At 38.2% G+C, this 22,220-nt stretch overlaps 1 protein-coding gene across 4 annotated transcripts in view; it reads right to left on the minus strand.

The window, feature by feature from the left end:
- EPHA6 (EPH receptor A6) overlaps positions 1 to 22,220 on the minus strand; it is a gene marked incomplete at its 5' end in the record, with an annotated part of 845,284 nt that overhangs the window by 11,926 nt on the left and 811,138 nt on the right. For 2 of the 4 annotated variants that reach the window (XM_082625308.1, XM_082625307.1), the window contains 2 exons: positions 2,751 to 2,822; positions 5,030 to 5,223. In XM_082625308.1, the coding sequence (XP_082481434.1) occupies positions 2,751 to 2,822; positions 5,030 to 5,223 (266 nt within the window). The remainder of the gene's footprint in view (positions 1 to 2,750; positions 2,823 to 5,029; positions 5,224 to 22,220) is intronic. The other 2 variants (XM_082625310.1, XM_082625309.1) reach the window with 1 other exon arrangement.

Here is a 22,220-nt window from a genome sequence, read left to right on the forward strand (position 1 = left end):
CTTCCGCAAAGCTTTGCTTTTCACTCAATTACAACACTAGTTTTGGCCAGCCAGTTATTTCTCTGCCAGGAAAACAAACATTAAAACTGTTATTTACAAAAATTAAACAGAACAAGTTGTCCATGACTTGGTTTATAGAGATAAGCAATTTAGTAAGTGATGATTATGGACAGCCTAGGCAGCACTTAGCAAGATGTTTTCAAAATGAATAGAAACATTTCTAACAAACTGTTGAAAATTATTGCCCTCAGGAGACAGCATTGCAGGTGCTGTATTAATTGGATGGAGGGAGGTAGTACCATTTAGTCTTATAATGTTTACTTGCAGTTCTCTAAAGCAGATGATACTGGTTTGAGCTTTTCCTTACTTTCATGATTCGCATATTACCAGAAGCCAAGTGCTTGAAAGTTCAACAGTTAATTTATACATACTAAGGAAAGTGGTAGTTCCAGCTCCTAAGAGCTAAAATATTATAAGATCCTTAATTATGGCCTAGCAGGTAGTGAGAGTATTCCTATGTGCCTTGGCCTGGGTGGAATATGATTTCTGTCATGGACTGGTCCATCTGGTCAATTGTTGCCTGTTTCTGAATGCTACCTTTTAGCTGATGTTGTCGAGGAGCCCATAATCTATAAAATTCTTATCAGTGACATGCTGGGGATCTGGAGCAGGATTGGAAGAAAGAGTTATTTTCCTATTACACTGCAGCGTTGTCCAAAGGCACTGTCCAGCTGACTTCAGCCTAGTGCACTCAGTAGGCTATGGTGTATGGAAGAAACAGGGTGGGGGTTAAGAGGTGGGAGGGTGAGTGTATAGGACGATGTAGGTAGGGTGGGGAAGGTAGGGCTGGGTGAAGGGACAGCCATCTAGTCATCAATCTACTTTGTGCTATTAAACTACCGGGCCCCAGATGTGACTCTGGATTCCATGGCAATATGTTTGCCTCTGGGTTGATCCTGAGGGTCAGGGAAAGGGAGAAGAGGTGTTTCAAAAGGTGTGGCCAGGCAACGCTCCTCACGTTGTTCTCCATGTAGTCTTGGTCTCAAGCTGGGCCCTTTTCCCAGGGGCTGTGACAGCTATAGATATTTCTTTGAAAGGGGGTTATAAGGCATCATTGTACTGTAAATGAAAATGAAGGTAGTTTGAAATTCATGCATGAAAGAATGACTGCCTATATTACTAAGGTACTTTCTCAAATTATTTTTTACAATCAATTGGATTTAAGGTTGTACTTATATCATTACATTCACTTATATATCCATATGCTTTCTTGAGTAGCAGAGAAAGCAAGAAGGTAGGGGACTTCACAGGGCTCTGAATACTCCCATGGGAGTGTGTCAGGCACAAGAATGTCAGCATTATTTGGAGTGGTTGTTCTAAATAATAAAAGCCTTCTCTGACCAACACTTTTTTTTTTCCCCACTGGGTATTCTGTCTTTTGAAAGAAAAATTACAGATATAAGGTCTATGAAATTTCCAATATGCTGGTATAAAATGATGAAGCTGTGGGTTTCTCAGCTTTCCTCTCCCCTCTTTGTCACCTTAATTTCTTCCCCTCTTACTACTGTGTCAAGAGAATGGATAAAACCTTCTCAGGTGAATTCTTGAGAAAAAAAGCAATTAGCGTGGAATAAAAACCATGGGGACCTAGTGGGTAAGAGAGTTATGTCAGTATAGGAGTGTGAGAGAACTTTGGGAGTTTGGGGATATTAGAGAAAAGGAGCATACAGGAGAGTTTAATAAGAGCTGCTGTGAATTATACTCTTAGACTCCTTTACCTGCTTGAGAGATACATGGGAGGAAAGACTGCAGTTCTATACCCCATCATGTTTCCTTAGTCCAACATCACTCTGGGACAAGTGACTGGGCTTTGGAATCTGGGGGATGGAGTGGCAGTGTCACAGTTTTGTAAGCATAAAACAAACCAGGCATTCTGTAGCTAACATTGCCATCCTTCAATCTACCACATCTCTTCTCCCTAAACGGTCTCAGTGCTCTGGGATCAGGGTAGGTGGGTGGCATTGGGGGTGAGGGGGTGGACAAGGGAAACCCACTCAGGCTGCTTTGAAAACAAGAATACTGATAAAGGTTCACGCATGATACCCTTAGAACTCTGGTTCTTTTTGTTTCCCAAACAAGAGTATAGTAAGGGTAGCACATATGTCTTTGTCAGAAACAAGGATAGCAAATCAGTCACAAAAACTTCCATTTGGTCCCCCAGAGATTAGACTTTTTTTTTTTAAGATTTTTTTTTTAATGTGGACCATTTTTAAAGTCTTTACTGAATTTGTTACAATATTGCTTCTGTTTTATGTTTTGGTTTTTTGGCCACGAGGCATGTGGGATCTTAGCTCCCCAACCAGGGATCAAACCCACACCCCCTGCATTGGAAGGCGAAGTCTTTAACCACTGGACCGCCAGGGAAGTCCCAGAGATCAGACTTTAGAATTGAATCAAACTGCCAACTTTATATAAAGCCCAACTCCTGGCCCACGTGTGGCGGCGCCATTGAGGAGCCTGCCTTTCTCTGGCCTGTCCACTGGATTATTGCCCACCCAGTTAAAGCATAACTTCTGGCCCTCAGTCACCAGCCCTCATACTGACTTTACCTCTGGTTCATTTGGACTTTCTGATATTTTCTCACCTTAAATTCTTTATCGTTATTTTCCAAATATGAGGAAGATTCATTATCTTGAAAAAGCAGGGAAGAAATTGTTTTATCTGCTTTTCTTCAAAAAGAAGGCTCTTACCTGCCTGCGTCTACAGCCATAGAACAGTCAGAGAGCTCTGTTGACGGGCACTGGCTGTGGAGTCCGTTGACCCTAAACCACAAGAGGCCCAGATTAAATGATTTCAGACTCACTCCATGATCCCTTTCTAGTAGTTCTTTCTCTTCATTATTAAAGCATGCTCATCTCTTCAATAAAACATATAAAAACAAAACACAAGAAACATTTTCTCTAACCACTTCTCTTTCTTTTCAGATACAGATTTTTTGAGAAAACAGTACTGGACTTGGTACTTTGTATAGCGCCCCTCTCTGACCTCACATTCACTCCTCTCCCACTGAATCTGTCTTACATGATGCTAGTGAAAATGCTCTTGCAAAGGCTGCCCATGAAACCTAAACACATAGTTGCTAAATCCAATGGACACACTTCATTTTTATCTTAAGGGAGCTTCATAAAGCCTTGGACATTAAACTCCTTGGAACTGTCTCCTTTTTTTGGCTTCTAGGATACTGTGCTTTCCCTGTTTTCCTGATTACCTGTCTGGCTCTTCTTTCTCAGTCTCCTTTGGGTACACTTCTTCAATTCATTTCTTAAATCTTGGTGCTCCAAAGGTTTGCATTCTTTTCCTATTTCTTTTCATTCTTTATATTCTCCATGGGTTATCTAAACTACGCTTAAAGCTTCAGGTACAATCAATATGCTGATGATCTCCAAATCTACATCTTTAGCCCAGATCTTTTTAACTGAGTTCAACCTATATACATATAAGTGCCTACTGGATATCTTCACTTAGATGCCCCACAGGAATCTTCCACTCAATATGCACGAAATGGTCTCATTTCTATTCCAAAAACTTGTCCTTCTCCCTCTCTCTCAGTGGTAATGCCATCAACCAACTTGTCTAAGAAAGAAACCTGACAAATATCTTGATACTTTTCTCCTCTTTCCTTGTTCACTCAATGACCAAGGCACATTCATTTTCCTTATCTAGTAATAAATCCATTTTCTTATCTCCTGACTCCAAACTGATTCTCATTTCATAAGTCAGGCCCTGACCTTTCCTAGCTTGGATTGCTGAAAACATATAACTGTCTCTGTTTCCCGTCTTGTTCCTTGTTTTACACTTTTAGTCTAAATCAGCCCTAGAGTGATCTTTCAGAAATGCAAATGTGATCATGCCATTCTCTTGCTTAAAATCCTTCAATGGCTGCCCATTGCTTTTATGATAAAATTCAAAATGGCCCCCACGTCCACTCCCACCATTACAGCCTCCTGTGCTGGACTGCTTTAGGGAAGACGGGCTAGAATAATAGTTTAATCTCTAGCTATTTCATGCTTGGCTTCACTTTACTGAGGCTGCCAATTAGTGATTTAGAGGTGAAACCTTCTATGCTCTGCTATGAACTGAGGTCTGTTTCAAGTAGTTCTTGAAGAGCCTTTGGCTTTATTGTCACTAAAACCTGCACTGACTTGAACTTGTGACCTAAAGTTGAACATCTGTATATCCTATTGGCCATCTCCTGAGTCAGGAAAGTAAGCTTTGAAAATGCTTTGGTTATTTTTAAGTCCAATTTGGCCTAAAGAAATATATTTTCAACTTAACAATATTTTAAATGTTATATGTTCAGACATAGATGGCAGTGTTTTTTTTTCTTCTACTCTCCCTCTTATAATTGCTTTTCAGAGAGAAGTGGGTAGATCTCTCAACGCTACTGACTTTTATAAAATGGTGGATGAGTGCTTTCATTTTCTTATCTTGTCATCTGTCTTTTTCTGGTTTTAGCAATGGAAAGTAACAACAGCTGGGTGTGATCATATCAGCAGGAGACATCCTTGCTCCTGGCTGATTCACAAATTGCCCCTGTCTTGCTTGCCATTTCAAAGAGAGGAATAGAATATAGAATGGACAAGAAAATTAAAGGGGCTGCACACACACACACACACACACACAAGATTTTCTTCTCATAAAGGTAAGAAGAAAATCAGTAAGTCAAGAAAGCAATTAGAAATACCATAGACCCACACAGGAAAAAATATTTAAAAAGTGATTCCGAAAGATTAGATATGGACAAAAGGAAAGGGGAACTTGTTTTCTTGTGGAAAAAAATCATTTTTTAAAATGTTAATAAACTGCTTTTTCAGCTGATAAATAAAATACCGTTTATACAGAATATTCTAAAAGGTAGACAACTAGACAGTTATCAAGGCAAACTTTCTCCTCTTTACCTGTTAGTCTTGTCTGCAGCCTGAAAGAAATTATGATTGTCAAGGGGAAAAATCAACATTATGCATCTTACACAAGGATGTCCTCTACCAGGGTGTGAAGGGCACTGGGATTGCGGATCAGCTTGTCAAGGAAGCTGACAATGTCAGTAAATTTTGGTCTGTGATTTCTCTCCTTCTGCCAGCAATGGAGCATCAGCTGGTGTAGAGATGCTGGACAGCCCATGGGAGCCGGAAGTCTGTAACCTTCTTCAATGGACAGAATGACCTAAATGCAAACATACACAGGTTATTCTCTTACTTTGGGGGACAAATAATACATATGCTAAGTTATAATTCCTTTTATACAGGAAGTGGAAGCCAAAACATTGGTAAGCATGAAAACTACTTGTGAGTACATGTGGTCCAGACAAGGATAAATACGAAAGTTGTGAACAAGAATTGCAAGTATCTTCGTAGCATCTGCTGACCCCCCTTGAGAGGAAAAATATGTTTTTTAAACTTGTGGTATACATATGGGAGGTTAAATTTCATCCCAATGTCCAGAAATAGTTTTTGTGTGATTTAGCTGGAATGCCTCAAAACCCAATTAGGACATCAGAAAGTTAGTCTAAGATTGATGCATTTAATACAAACCACATGTGACAAATGTTTTAAGTAAAACTGTACTTCTGCAGAAGCACTGAATTCCTGGTTCATTTTTTATCCCTTTATAATAATGTCAGTGTGTATTCTTTTTGTAGCCATCCTTCCTTCTTTCTTCTTTACCGTCTATTTAATTCTTTATTTATTTGGTTGCACCGGGTCTTAGTTGCAGGAGGTGGGCTCCTTAGTTGCAGCACGTGGGCTCCTTAGTTGTGGCATGTGAACTTTTAGTTGTGACACGCATGTGGGATCTAGTTCCCTGACCAGGGATCGAACCCAGGCCCCCTGCATCGGGAGTACAGAGTCTTAACCACTGTGCCACCAGGGAAGCCCTGCCTCTTTAATTCTTCTTCACTTACTTCTGTCTTTCCCTTAGTCTGACACTGATGTTATAATGAAGTCCTTTCAGAACTTCTAAGGTCATTTAATCTTTGAAATGCTATCAGTGCCCAGCTTAAGGCCACAGAGCAACAGGACATTCAGCCTGAGTATCCTCTGGGCCAGTACTCTCCAATAGAACTTTCCGTGGTGACGGAAATGTTCTCTCTGTCCAACATGGTGGCAAGTGGTCACATGTGACTATTGAGCATTTGAAGTGTGGCTAGTAAGACTGAGGAACTGAATTTTTAGTTTTAGTTTAATTAATTGACATTAAATTTTAAATAGCCACATGTGGCAAGTGGCTACTCTATAGGACAGTGTAGCTTTAGGGACAGGATAAGAAGCCAAAGTTAAGAGTAACAACAAGATAACTGTATTATTATTATTTTTTTGTACTTAGGAAATCACATACAAGATGAGGTAAGATATTTATCTATTTCTCTGTTTAATATACTACCCACTGGGAATTTCCTAACAATGCAATACAGTTGATCTGGAATTTATGTAGTTTATTTTTTAATAAAGTGTTCAAAGGTATTCACGTGACTATTCTTACATTATCTCTGGGAGAAAGACAAAGGAAAGGGTTTATTTACCCCCTTTCTTTTTTTTTTTTTAAACATTTGTCTGCTTTTATTTTAAGAAGGCAAGGAAGTGTGTAAAGCAGTTTTCAAAATTCCCCAATTGTTAAAATTTAACTAAACAGTTAAAATGAAAAACTTTGCATAGAGAGGGCACTGAACTGGAACCATATTTTTATAGACTAGGTGGTTCTCTGGGAGGGTTTTTAAAGGATTGTGGCTCAGGATTTGCCTAAAGCAGGGCAGGCTCTCTGAAATCCACAGCCTCCCCTCTCTAAAATGCCACCTTGTGAGGAAAAATGAAGGTCTTTTAAAAGGTGCATCTTATGGTCCTGTGTAGGCATCTTCCCCCTGCCCCTCAAAATGGAGGTGTCTGGTGGGCTAGGACCCAAGCTTTTCCATTGATATTTCCCCCATTTTTGATGTGGGAAAATTGAGGGACAGACGAATATTTAAAGACAGGCACAATTCAAGCTTACCTCTTCCCTGTGCCAACAACAGAAATACAAAAATGTAAGTGTAAATATTGTTATCAGTGCTCTCTTTATTGTACCACCATCTACACACTTTCATTTTCTATAATAATAAAAAAACACATCTCATTTTAATTTCTTTTTTAATTGACACTATTTGACATGACTCTAAAATATCTATAATTTATGCTAGAGGCAGTCTGCAAAAAGAAGCAAAAATATAACTTCAGGAACCACTTAACTGCTAAGCTTTAGCTTTTTTAGTAATAGGAAATGTCTCATAATCCCATCTGTGTCTTTGTGACCAAAACACTTTAACCTGTCAGGATACTAGCTTTTTTTCTGTTCATTTTATATTCCATTATTGAATAGGATTTTTTCTCATCTGTTTTCTGACTACTTTTGCTACCAACTAGGCTTGAATTTTAAGACATTTTGCAACACATTTTAGTAAAACAGCATGTGTATAAAAATGCTTATAATGCATCAAAACTACTGTGGATAGTTTTGAAAAGTAACTAAGAAAAATAGGATAGAACTCCATTATAGAAAGACTTTAAAATCCCACCCCAGGAGAGCTCTCTAGTCGATTTCACAGTTACCTAATTATAAGTGCATAGAATCAAATAGATGACAAGTGAAGTTATAGGCTGAGAAAAAAATTAGCTGCCTTTATTGAGCATCATGTGCTAGATGCTTTGCATAGTTTTCTTCATTTACTGCTTAAAATAACTCAATACGGTAGTTATTATTATACCTATTTTTAAATGAGAAAATTTAGACTCAGAGATGTTAGGAAACTTGCCTAAATTCACACAGCATAGGTGGCAGAGCTGAAATTTGAACTTTGTTTCTTTCAGCTTCCAAACTTTTCCTCTGGCCATTCCCCAGGAATGCTTTTCAGTTCTCATGATAACATCTTCCTCTCCAATTTTATATCAACTGATGTAATTTTAGGAGTGATGATTACCATTTTATCTATTGTTATACATCTGCTAATTGGGCTTCAATGTTTTTATTTGGATCCTAAGCTTTATATTCTGGGTAAATCAAAAACATATTTACTTCATAGTTTGCAAAATGTAATCTCTGGCTGAACAGAGTAATTTCTGAGTGCTTCTGAGTCCTGCACACATTTCTATTATTGCATCTGTTACATTGTATTGTAATATTTCATCTGCTTCCTCTCAGGCTAAACATACATAAAAGAAGGAATTATGTCCCTATATTTTGTATTCTCATCCCTTAGTATGGTACCTGACACATTAATAAATGTTATTGACAAAAACAAAAGCTATTAGAAGAAATTTTGGGATCTGTCTTGATAGAGAGCAGACTCTTAGAAAACCTGGAGTCTCAAGCTACCCAAGATGGATTCAAAGCAGAAGCATGACAGCATTTGAAGTACCTCAGAAGGAAATATTAATAAAAAACTGGGGCATCAAGTAGTATTGTTCAAAATGATATAATTTCTCCCTGGTTTGGCTAGACAACGGCCAGGTGAGATTGGGCCTTGCTCTTCTCTAAGACAGAGGGCACTGGACCCAACGTCAGCTTCCTGTAAAGACGTGGTTTCTTACTCCTGTCCAGAAGGTTTACTATTTCCCATTGACCCAAACGTCCTTAGTTGCTGGGGAGCTGACTTTTCCAGACAACTCCTGTAAACAGCTGACACTCACATCCAGCCTGCTTGGTGTCAAGCAGGCTGTTTACTCTCTTTTGACAAAGTTGCTCTCATGACTGGCCTGTAAGGAGACAGAGTGACAAGAAAGTGTGGTCCTTCACCAGGAACCTTTATCCATAATGTGTTCAGCAACGTGTCTGGTCCCAGAATGCCTTTCTGTGGGGAGAGTGGGAGGTTAAGGGACTCATGACATTGCTTCTTGCTGACCTCTGGCTTTAAAGCTTCCTCTGTTCTTTAACTTGTGACTTTGTGAACTATGTCCTGAGCCCTGGTTCATGACAGATGTCAAACATGAAGTTCCCACCTTATAGGAAAATATTAATAACTAGAGTAACAGTGACAATAATAATAAGAGCTAACAATTACTGAGAGCTCTTGGAAACTTCCAGGTGCCATTTCTAAATGATTTACATGCATCAACTCTTTTAATCCTTAAGTAATACTATGAGGTAGGTACTATTGTTATCCTCAGTTTACAGACAAGGAACTTAAACACAGAGAGGTTTAATTTGTTGAAGATCACGCACGTAAAAATTCTGGTTTTGAAGGTAGCTAGAGAAGAGATTTAAGCAATATGATTCTCGAAGATGGTTAAAAGACACAACAACTTTCTAAAGGATTTTTAATTTATTTATCCAAACAGATATATACTAATCACTTAAAATATACTATTGAGCATACCGTGTATAAGGGATAACATAATGAGTAAGAAATATTTCTGTCTTTAGGAAATGTATAATCTAGCGAAGGTGACCAAGGAGTCTGAATATGGTAAGTGCCATGTAGAACAGGGAGTTGTGGAAACTTTTCAGAGGAGTACCTAACCCAGCCTTGGGGAGGCTTCTCAGAGGAGGTGAACTGAATGTAGAAGGTAGCAGGGTCGACTAGACTAGATGGGTCCAAGAGAGGAGATGTGACCTGATCAGGGAATGAAAGTAGATTTCTGAAGCTAGAATAGAGTCTTCAAAGAGAGGAATGGTGAGATTTGAGGCTCAAGAGTTAAGTAAAAACTATATTTCTTGAGATCATGAATGATTTTACATGCTATAAATACAGACTTTATGCAAAGGGTTTTAGCAAGCAAATGACATTAGATTTATCTTTTGGAAGCTCACTCTGGCTGCAATGTGAAGAGTGCATCGGAGGGTGTGGGAAGCCTGAAGGAGGCTTGCAGTGATCCAGGAGAGAGGTCAGGATGGCCTTAGTGAAAGCAGTGGATGTGGGGTACAAGAAATAGACTGATCTGACAGGAATGCGAGATTAGGGTGAAATTGGGTATGGAAGTAGAGGGAGAAGAGAAGAATGACTTCTAGGTTTTTGGCTTGGTCAACTAATAAAGATAGAAGACAAAGGAGGAGAAGCAATTTTGGGGCTGGAGTGACCATGAGTTAAATTTTCTGTGATCTTTCTGGCTTCGGATTCAAGTAACATATAAAACTTTGAGAGCCCCTTATTATATGTCAATTTCCGGGCTAGGTGTTTTAACACAGCTTACCTTATTTAGATCTCAAGATACCTATGTGAGTGTGGTTCTACATCTTTTGTAGGTAAGAAAACTGAAGCTCAAACTAATGAACAGATTGGGTCAATATCACATAGCTAATAATGCCCTGAAGAATGGACTAATATTATCACCTTGGTAGCCTCTGAATCATGATAGTGGTAGTGAAAAATCTGTCCTGAGGGCTTCCCTGGTGGTGCAGTGGTTGAGAGTCCGCCTGCCCATGCAGGGGATGCGGGTTCGTGCCCCGGTCTGGGAAGATCCCACATGCCGCAGAGTGGCTGGGCCCGTGAGCCATGGCCGCTGAGCCTGTGCATCCAGAGCCTGTGCTCTGCAACGGGAGAGGCCACAACAGTGACAGACCCGCGTACCGAAAATAAATAAATAAAATAAAATAAAATAAAATGAACATTAGGTTCTTGTTTAAAGTTAGATTGAGGGGTTTCACTTAAAAAAAAAAAACTGTCCTGAGTCTTGAGCCACATACCTCATTCTCCCAGAATTAGCTCTTGAGCCTCTCTTACACATTTACACACTCCATGCTTTCCCTCTCACCTACCTGCTCATGACTTTTATGCTTGCAGCTCCAGCTCAGCTTTCTCTCCAGATTTCTCCATCTATTGTCTATGGGACATAACACTTCATAAAGTTGTCATATAGGTGCCATGATTTTTTTTTTTGTTCAAAACTAACCCTGTTCCTGCTTTGGCATTAATTAAATTAATTAATTAATCAATTAACTTTATTTTTGGCTGTGTTGGGTCTTCGTTGCTGCGTGTGGGTTTTCTCTAGCTACAGCAAGCAGGGCCTACTCTTCATTGTGGTACGCGGGCTTCTCATTGCAGTGGCTTCTCTTGTTGCAGAGCATGGGCTGTATGCATGCTGCCTTCAGTAATTGCGGCGTGAGAGCTTCAGTAGTTGTGGCACGTGGGCTCAGTAGCTGTGGCTCTTGGGCGCTAGAGCACAGACTCAGTAGTTGTGGCGCACAGGCTTAGTTGCTCCGCGGCATGTGGGATTTTCCTGAACCAGGGCTCAAACCCGTGTCCCCTGCATTGGCAGGTGGATTCTTAACCACTGTGCCACCAGGAAAGCCCCTGCTTTGGCATTTCTGTCCTCTGAAAAGGGTACCATTCTTTTTCCAGTGATTTAGGTCAGAGATCAGGGAGTCATCTGGGCTTTTGCCTTTCTGGGTGCTCAAAATTAACTTAAGACACGTTGATTCCACCACCTTCATATATTTTAAATCTGCTCCAGTTTTAATCCTCTCTTCAAATGATTTATTTTTCATTTTGATCACTGCAACAACCGCCTAACTAGTCTTTTTGTCTCCCCTTTTCCTTCCTCAATCATCTCCCGTAGTGCACCCAAAGCAATCCTGCTGATGTGAAACTGTGATCACGTTCCTGAAATTCTGCAGTGGCTCACCATGACCCTGGCTCTCAGTCCTCACCTCTGGCTGCATCCTGTTTCCCCTTTGCTTTGGCCACTACAAAACACTTGCAGTCTCTCAGCTGGGCAAGCCGAGTTCAAGAGCAGGAACTGTTTCTTTTTTCCATATGTTCCCAGCATCTAAAACAATGCCTTGTCAAGTCAAAGAGTGAGCTCCAGTTGTCATATATGTGACCTATGAAAGCTTTATATTAACCTTTATCTTCATTAACATGTCTTTTGTGGGAAGTTTTGTTTTATAGGTATTTCTGATTCCCTAGTCAAGGACTGACAGGGAGCCAGGAGCATATGGGGTGTTTTGTCTAAAAGACTAAATGAGGCTTATTGTTTTAGGATATGAAGGGGTGATAATTAACTAGAGAGAATTTTGTTAACAGTATGGTTTTATGATAGCTGTAGGCTGTCATCCTTTGGAGAAGAGTTATACCAGGTTATACCCTTATTTTAAAATGTAAGAAGAAAATTTAAAACAAAGTGAAAAAATATGAAAATGACTGCAGTGATAACTTCTATGCAGAGGTAGAAGAAATTAGATTCTGTCAGGAATTATCATCTAAAACCTGGCTGGTTATTCTAAATAGATCATACTGGTTCCTTGTCAATGACACTGCAATTTTTAGCAGCCTAGAATCTACACAAGGCTCAGTTGGGACACGTAGCAGACTGTTCTGCTCTTGCTGAATCTGATGAGTTTTCCAATTGTGTTGACAGTTTCTGAATCAAAGCAGGCAATGTGCACCTTTTATTAAACTAGGCAAACAAGGAGTAGACAGTCAATATGAAGACACTGAGATATCCCTGAACAATACTATTGAACAAGGACTGCTTGGGCTGTGCAGGGAATCACATTATTATAACACTGCTAAACAACTCCTAAAGAGAAGCACATTGAATTTACTTATTTAAAAAGTTATTTTAAAAGAAACTGTCTCAAAATTTTAGCAAGGGCTGAAATGTACACTAGTAAATGGACTGTGAAATGATTTTACTTCTATCTTCCCTCTAAATATTCATGATGGTTTTGTTGATAAGTTTAATTCATCAACCTTAATTTCAGGTTGAAGAGGGATGGTGAAGCAAAGAGTCCCAGTATGTCCTTACTTTTTGTGATAATGATTACTTATAGATATTAGGACATTTAGGTTTATAAAACAGTAATACTGAAAACATTGCTAATGTATTTTCCTGATATGCAATATAATGATTGTGTCTGCATAGGTAAAAGAAGAAAAGAAAAAAAGAAAGGAAAGAAGTAGTTATAACATTTATAATATTATACTTATTTTCTTAGTCAATATTTTTCAACATACAGAATTTATAATTCAGTGAAAAACAATCAAAATCCAAATGAAATTCAGTGTACATTAGAAAAAAAGGGGGACAGAGTGATGAAAGAATAAGATACAGAAAGAAAACAATTTTTCTGAAGCTAATTTATAATTTAAATCATTAGGGCATGGAAACCTAAGATTTCCTTTCAAACTTTAAGATGAAGAATTTCTTAAAATCTTACACTTAAGACAGTTCTCTAACCTCATTTTTTTGGAAGTTGAAATAGAATGTCAAGAATCTATAAAAATGGAGAGTGCTTGCCCTGAGTAGGTTACCACCTTTCAGATTGTTGAATGAGTGGACAAAATGGGGGAAAATATGAAGTGTAGGATTCATAGGTTAAAAGATTGCTGATGATATGATTTATGGTTTGGAAAATCTTTAGCCCTAACAGTTGAAAGTCACACCTTTTTTTTTTTTTTTTTGGCCACATCACATGGCTTGTGGGATCTTAATTTCCCAGCCAGGGATTGAACCCGGGCCCTCAGCAGTGAAAGTTCTGAGTCCTAAACACTGGACCACCAAGGAATTCCCAAAAGTCACACTTCTTGAGACTGAGATAATTAACACCTTCTAAGCAACTATGCTTCAGTTTTTAAGTAGTGGAAAGAGCATTAGTGAAGGAGTCACCTGAACTGCATCGCTGTCCTAAACAAGCTCTGCTCTTAGGAAAGTCTCTGTCTCCTCATTAAGAAAAGGAAACTGGATTCAGTACTTGTGATTGTACTTTTCAGCTCAAAAAGCTATGTTCCTAGAGTCAGTGAAACTGAAGGCTTAGTCTGCAGGACCTCTGGTAACATCTCTTGATCTCCAAGTTCTGTAGCATCCAGATCTAGATTTGGCTTCCTTTGAAAGGACTGTTTCCCACAGGGCTCCTGGTGCAGAAAGACAAAAATCCAGATAGGGACAGACTATATCCCAGTAAACTAAGACTAGGAAGATTTGGGGAACCATGATGTTTTTGTTTTGTTTTCTTAATTGGGGTATAGTTGCTTTACAATATTGTGTTAGTGTCTGATGTACAACAAAGTGAATCAGCTATATGTATACATATATCCCCTCCCTCTTGGATCTCCTTCCCAACCCCCCATCCCACCCATCTAGGTCACCAAAGAGTATGGAGCTGAGCTTCCTGTGCTATACAGCAGGTTCCCACTAGCTATCTATTTTACACATGGTAGTGTATATATGTCAATCCCAATTCCCAATTCATCCCAGCCCCTCTCCCCATTCTCCTATGTCCACATGTCCATTCTCTATGTCTGTGTCTCTATTTCTTCCCTGCAAATAGGTTCATCTGTACCATTTTTCTAGATTCCACATATATGCGTTAATATATGATATTTGTTTTTCTCTTCTGACTTACTTCACTCTGTATGACAGACTCTAGGTCCATCCACATCTCTACAAATGAGCCAATTTCATTCCTTTTTATGGCTGAGTAATATTGCATTGTATATATGTACCACATCTTCTTTATCCATTCATCTGTTGATGGACATTTAGGTTGTTTCCATGACCTGGCTTTTGTAAATAGTGCTGCAATGAATATTGTGGTGCATGTGTCTTTCTGAATTATGGTTTTATCAGGGTACATTCTGGGTCATATGGTAGCTCTATTTTTAGTTTTTTAAGGAACCTCCATACTGTTCTGCATAGTGGCTGTATCAATTTATATTCCCACCAACAGTACAAGAGAGTTCCCTTTTCTCCACACCCTCTCCATCATTTATATTGTTTGTAGATTTTTTGATGGTGGCCATTCTGACTGGTGTGAGGTGATACCTCATTGTAGCTTTGATCTGCATTTCTCTAATAGTGATGTTGAGCATCTTTTCATGTGCTTCTTGGCCATCTGCATGTCTTCTTTGGGAAAATGTCTATTTAGGTTTTCTGCCCACTTTTTGCTTGGGTTGTTTGTTTTTTTGATATTGAGCTGCATGAGCTGTTTGTATATTTTGTAGGTTAATCCCTTGTCAGCTGCTTCATTTGAAAATATTTTCTTCCATTCTGAGGGTTGTCTTTTCATCTTGTTTATGGTTTCCTTTACTATGCAAAAGCTTTACGTTTAATTAGGTCCCATTTGTTTATTTTCTTTTATTTCCATTACTCTAGGAGGTGGGTCAAAAAAGATCTTGCTGTGGTTTCTGTCAAAGAGTGTTCTTCCTATGTTTTCCTCTAAGAGTTTTATAGTGTCTGGTCTTACATTTAGGTCTTTAATCCATTCTGAGTTTATTTTTGTGTATGATGTTAGGGAGTGTTCTACTTTCATTCTTTTACATGTAGCTGTCCAGTTTTCCAGGCACCACTTACTGAAGAGGCTGTCTTTTCTCCATCATATATTCTTGCCTCCTTTGTCATAGATTAGGTGGCCACAGGTGCATGGGTTTATCTCTGGGCTTTCTATCCTATTCCATTGATCTATATTTCTGTTTCTGCGCCAGTACCATACTGTCTTGAATACTGTAGCTATGTAGTATAGTCTGAAGTCAGGGCGCCTGATTCTTCCAGCTCCATTTTTCTTTCTCAAAATTGCTTTGGCTATTTGGGGTCTTTTGTGTTTCCATACAAATTGTAAAATTTTTTGTTCTTAGAACCATGATGTTCACTACTATGCCAGTTCCCCTCAACAAAGTATACTTTTTGGAAGTATAAACACACATTTCAAATCTACTTTTCTGAAATAATTGTTTCTTTAAGAAGACAATGTTCTTAAAACTCAGGCCCATTTTCCCAAGCACTCTCTAGGGAAAAAACAGATATTTCTTCATTGATGCATCATTTCAATTTTAGAAGGATAATAAGCAACTTTAATAACATATTTCCTGGGCCCACTAAAAATATCAGAAAGCTATGGAAAAATAGTTTATGAGTACAAAGGAAAAGGGGATTTTAAAATATCCTCTTTGAGACATTTCTCCAAAGAAGAAACACAGATGGCCAATAGGCACAAGAAAAGATGCTCAACATCACTAATTATTAGAGAAATGCAAATCAAAACTACAGTGAGGTATCGCCTCATGCCAGTCAGAATGACCATCATTAAAAAGTCTACAAATAACAAATGCTGGAGAGGGTGTGGAGAAAAGGGAACCCTCTTAGAGTGTTGGTGGGAATGTAAGTTGGTGCAGTCATTGTGGAAAACCGTATGGAGGTTCCTCAGAAAACTAAAAATCGAATTACCATATGATCCATAATCCCATTCCTGGGCATATATCCAGACAAAACTATAATTCAAAAAGATACATGCACCCCTATTCATAGCAGCACTATTCACAATAGCCAAGACATGGAACCAACCTAAATGTCCATTGACAGATGAATGGATAAAGAAGATGTGGTACATATATACAGTGGAATACTACTCAGCCATAAAGAAGAACAAAATAATGCCATTTGCAGCAACATGTATGCAACTAGAGATTATTATTCTAAGTAAGTCAGAAAAAGAAAGACAAATACCATATGATATCATTTATATGTGGAATCTAAAAAATGACACAAATGAACCTATCTATGAAACAGAAACAGAATCAGGGACATAGAGAATAGACTGGTGGTTTCCAAGAGGGAGGGAACTGGGAGAGGGTTGGATTGGGAGTTTGGGATTAGCAGATGGTATATACAGAATGGATAACAACAAGGTCCTACTGTATAGCACAGGGAACTATATTCAATATCCTGGGATAAACTATAAAGGAAAAGAATGTATATATATGTATAACTGAGTCACTTTGCTGTATAGCAGTATTAACACAACATTGTAATTCAACTATACTTCAATAAAAAATAAATGTTTAAAAAAAGATATAGAATCTAGCATCTTATAAGAACTTCCTTTACTGTAGCAATCTGGCGTTTTCTACATTTTAAAGATGAACATAATAAAAAGAAGATATTTGTCCTAATTGGCAAAAAAAGAGCCCTCTTTGTAAATATGCTTTAAAGAGAAAAAAATAATTATAAAAATTATAAGAGCAGTAGACTGTAAATTTCTTCCAAATAGAAATTGAAGGTATAATTAATTTTTTATGAGAATGTTGCTGGTATGTATATATCTTCTAGCTTTGTGGTTATTTAGAAAAAAAATTTCCCTTGAAAATTATACTGTGTTAGTAGCATACTGGTTATTGGTTTCCTCTACTTGAAACCTTACTATTTGAATACTTACAATGGTGATTGATTGAATCTCATAATATCCCCTATTACTCTTGCCTCTGTAACAGACATGAATCATGTTAGTGTAATTAGTATGTATTTAATTAAAATGTTGCCCTTGCCTGTGTACCAATAGTAGGAATTATTGAAAAATTGAGAAAAAGAAGGTCATTTTGAAAATTGCTTTTGTAGAAACACAATCAAACAAATGCAAAAATTCCCTCTGTAATATGGAAGGCTGAAATAATGGGAATGGGCCTTTAGCAGTTTACTGTATCTTACACAGATCATTACACAAGGACCATTACATAATAAAGTAGAGTTTGGAAAATCTAATCAGTGACAAAAATTGGAAATGACTGGACTCTCTGAGTCATAAAATTATACTGCATTTGAGGTAAGTGGATTCTACACATCCACCATTCTTGGCTGAAATACTGACCTATAATTGAGAAAGGTTATACAATCATGAAGACAAATACAAAATATGGTAAAAGGTTATTTTCTTCCTTCTCAAATTTTGAAAAGAGGGATCAATTCAGGTAAGGTCAAAAGGTTATTTCTAACCACATCATCTATATAAAAAAGTATCCTAAAGCTGAACTCTAATTTTTTTCTTCAGGTAAGTTTCAGAAAGCAATCTAAAGCAAAACTCACTATTATATAAAAGCTTTTGAAAAGTAAGGAGAAAAAACCTCCAAAACACTGAAGCAGTATTATGTTTCCTACTAAACCTCAAATGAGATGTTCTCTCATAGTGGTTCTCTTTTTGGGAAACTGAACTAGCTGAGTAGCATATACCTAAATGATACCATACCTAGAAGGTATTTGGGCTTCAAATTGCTTCAAGGTGAATCCTTCCTTCCCTCCCTCCCTCCCTTCCTTCCTTCCTTCCTTCTTCCCTCCCTCCCTTTCTTTTTCATTCATTCATTCTTTCTTTTTTTTTCTAAAACAGCAGCATGTCAGGGAAAAAAACAAAACAAACAAAATCCAAGTCTACAGTCTTGCATTCAGATCATTAGTTTGAGCTAAGTTGCCTCTCATTTATGTGGTGCTAGTTTTTTTCCTACATATTAGCTCTGTGGGGATTTGATTATTTAATGTTGCCTGCTGTTCATGTTTTGCTTGCATTTTCTTCGGTTAAGCACATTACACAGTGTAAGTGTTGTAAGAACTGCAGTGCCGGAGGGAGACGCAAAAGGGAGAGGATATGGAAACATATGTATATGTATAACTGATTAAATTTGTTATAAGGCAAAAAATTAAAAAAAAAAAAAAAAAAAGAACTGCAGTGCCCTTGGTGTCCTCTTTCGAGCCAGTGTAGTTCCTAGCATTACAGTGTACTCCTATTATGTAGTAAACAACAATTATTTTGAACTTGAATGAAAATAACATAGAACATTATCCTGCAATACCTTAAAAAAAAAGAAAAAAATGCTAGAAAATAGCAAGGATCTATACACCTTCAATGTGCCTGTGACATGTTTCTGGTAATAGTCTAAATATATTGATGATTAGAATTTTATTTTAAGCTGCTGCCTTAAATATTTTTAAGAAATATAATAAATATAGTACATTTTATAAATTTTTAACATCAAGACAAAAAAATACTGCAGAAGAGATTTATAGTTCCAAACAATAGTGAGTCAATCCACATTCTTTTGCTGACAGGAAACAATGAAAACACTTCTCTTGTGACACAGTGGCATACACAATTAAAGATGCTTTGATCTCATTACGTAGAGCTTGCGTGGTATGGAGACTCCTTTGAAAATTAGACTTCTATGGTATAGCTCAGAGGGTAAAAGCATGCACTTAGGAGTAAGTAGGGGGCTTCAACTTCAGTTCTATCGTTAACCATCTAGTAACCTTGGGTAAGTTGTTTAAACTTTCTAGAAAGCCTTGTATCTACAAATGGGAGTAAAAAGAGTATCTATCTTAAATAATTATTTTGAGGATTAAATGAGCCAATATGCTAAAATACTTGGCTCATAATAAATTCAGAAATTGCAAGCTATGATTATTACCTTTGATTAATTAAATACCTTCTAATGTAGCAGGTGCTTTATATATATTATCTTTCACTTTTTCAAATGCTGCAGTTGAGTATTTTGAACCCCATCATAGAATCCCACTTTTTCAAATCCTGCAGTTGAGTAATTTGAACCCCAGTATAGACAGTATCTCAGAAAGCTGAAACCACTTGCCTAAGATTACATGGCCAGTGAACTGCAGAGCTGAGATTTCAACCCCGGTCTTTCTAGCTCTAAAGCAGTGGCTTCTAACTGGGAGTGATTTTTATACCCCATCTCTGACTAGGCAATGTTTGGGGGCAGTTTTGGTTGTCATGACTGGGAGGGTGCTACTCGCACCTAGTGGGTAGAGGCCGGGGATGGTGTGAAAGATGCACAGGACAGCACCCCTGCCTACAAACTACAACAAAGGATTATTTGGCCCAACAATAGTTCTGAGGTTGTGAAACCCTGCTCTAAAGCTCTCATGATCTTTCCACTACACCTGCTGCTGCACTAGAATATAATGATGCACAGTGTTAATATTTTGGTGCCATTTGATACAGCAATAAATAAAACTGCTCTTGAAAGCAATGCACAGAAAAGAATACTGTAGTATATCTCTGGCAGCACAACTGCTTTCCTTTGGGGACTTCCTCCCTCACTCCATGTGATTATGGGGCAATTGCCAATCACAGTGCTCCACCCACCTCCGAATGCACATGCTGGTACCTAAACCTTGCTGGGCCGATCATAGTGTCCATTCCCTGGCATGGTTTTGGTTCAGAGTTGGGTAGAGCCCTAACACAGCCAACCAGTCTTCTCTGGGATTGGTGTATGAATTTTCACAGAGAGAAGGTTTCATTCTGCTGAGGTTGCTAAGCTGGAATGCTGAACCCTGGAGCATAAAGAAGAATAAAGCAAAGAAGACCTTTGCAATAGGAAAAAATGAGGTCAATGGACCTAGTGCTTGGGAAGCACTAAAAATCCTGCAGATCCCCGAGATATAGCACTGCTCAACTCCTTCTTAGTCTCATGAATGAAAAAAATTATTTTTACTTAAGTTAGTTCACATTGAGTTTCTGTCATTTATAATCAAAAGTACCTTGAATAATAGAGTATGCATGCTTTTTTGGCATATGCTAAAAAATAGCTATGTTGCATTCACACAATGTTGTTTATATTGAAAAGGAAAAGAAGGCCTGAGGTCTACCCTTGAGGAGTGTACATTCTACTTGGGGGCAGGGGCAAGACTTAGAAATGCCAGAACTTCATCTCCTCACCTACACAGCGGGCTCCTTGGCAGTGGGGGCTGGATTTTCTAGTTCTCCATCCCCATCCACATGCCCAGTGACTGGCATGTGTTCAACAGTAACTGCTGAAAGGCTAAGCAGATGGCACCTACCCTTACGTTTGGTATGTCTTTTATGGACCAGTCCTGGGTACTCTGTGTTTTCTCATTTCCTTATGTACATTCCTAATGTACATTACCACTGACCTTTGGGAAAATCATTATATTATTCATGAAAATAGATTATGCAAACTCAGAATTGTTCATTGCAATGAAATATGCCACAGTCTGCAGAATGGAGGGACTATTTCATGAAAACTAGCTGAAATTTCCTAAACTCATTTAAAATCCTAAAGCATGTTAACATTCCATATTCAACTAAGCCCATAAATTAAACTCACCAAAATGTAATAAAAATACAAAATATTAAAACAGAGCATAGTTCAATTTTTACTGTCTAAAAATGACTTTCCTTATTTAAAATACACCTTGGTTGCATAAAGTCAAACACAAGACTGAACTTTGATCAAACATGAGAAATGCAGGACAAACAGGAAATAACTAATATTTGGAGAGAGCAGCTTGGAAAGTTTTGATTAAGCTATTTCTGCTTCCAAACAGAAATTCTGGTTTCAGGATCTGTCACAGATACGCTGACTTCCAATATGTTAAGCTAAACAGAATTTCAACTCTACTGCAGCAGCAAAAATTATTCACAAGATACAAACAAGATTTTAGCTCTTAGTACTTTCCTCTCCTCTTGTATTGATCTGAGGACCTAGAGGGTTTGGCTTTTTAATTATTTTCCCCAGAACTTTTGTTCTCCTCTTTTCAGATCCTTGCTTGCATATTCTTTGGTAGCCACTCAAAGACCATGAAAATAACCAGCTTAGCCCTTACCTGGTCCTTGAAGAACAACCAAGCTCTGGGTGGAGGGAGCATTCAGCCTTGTGCTGTGGGCATTGGCAACCCTGAATGAATGAGGATGGGCTTAACGTCCAGGAGTCTATTCCTGGCTGCAGCAACGTCTTCTGATTCCAGATATAGCCTTTGTGGCCAAATGAGGTTTAATAGACAGAATGGCTCTGTAAATGGTCATCTTGGACACAGGTCATCAACACACATGGCCAGAATGGCTGGGTGAACTGCTGGGCAAGATCCATGAAGGGAGGAGTTGACAACAGGGCTTGGACTACTCTAGGCAACAGTTAAGAACAATTTACATGGGGGTCTGTGTTGGAAACTACACATTTGGGCTTTTTCTCTCAGAGGCTGCTCTCCTAGAAAATCTGTCTTGCAGTCTGGTATCTTCACTTGTACCTGCTCGGCTCTGTGGAAGTCCTATCAGATTTCTTGTACCTCCACAGAGATTCCTAAACTTGAGAAAAGCACAATCTGAATCATTCCTTTGCTGAGACAAGTATGATAAAACTACTTCTGCAGAGATTATAAAACCATAACCTGTTACTGTTAAAAGGGATACTAAAAATCATTTAACCTAGTCCTTTCGTTGTATTTATTGGTCATGAAACTGAGGCGCTTTCATTGTTGAATTACAGTCTACATAACCATGGCCGTGGTTACCAAATTGGTGGTACAATGTACCCCAGGCAGCAAGATGATAATCCAGGAGGCAGGAAAAATAATAGAACTTCTCTTTATGTTTATTTGTCTCATCCTATTGTCTAATAAGAATGACTATGACTTTTATGGCCATATGAAATGACTGTTACAAATATATTTGGCAATATATATATT

Source organism: Mesoplodon mirus (genome assembly GCF_964341445.2).
Source record: "Mesoplodon mirus genome assembly, chromosome: 6".
Taxonomy (NCBI): Eukaryota; Metazoa; Chordata; class Mammalia; order Artiodactyla; family Ziphiidae; genus Mesoplodon; species Mesoplodon mirus.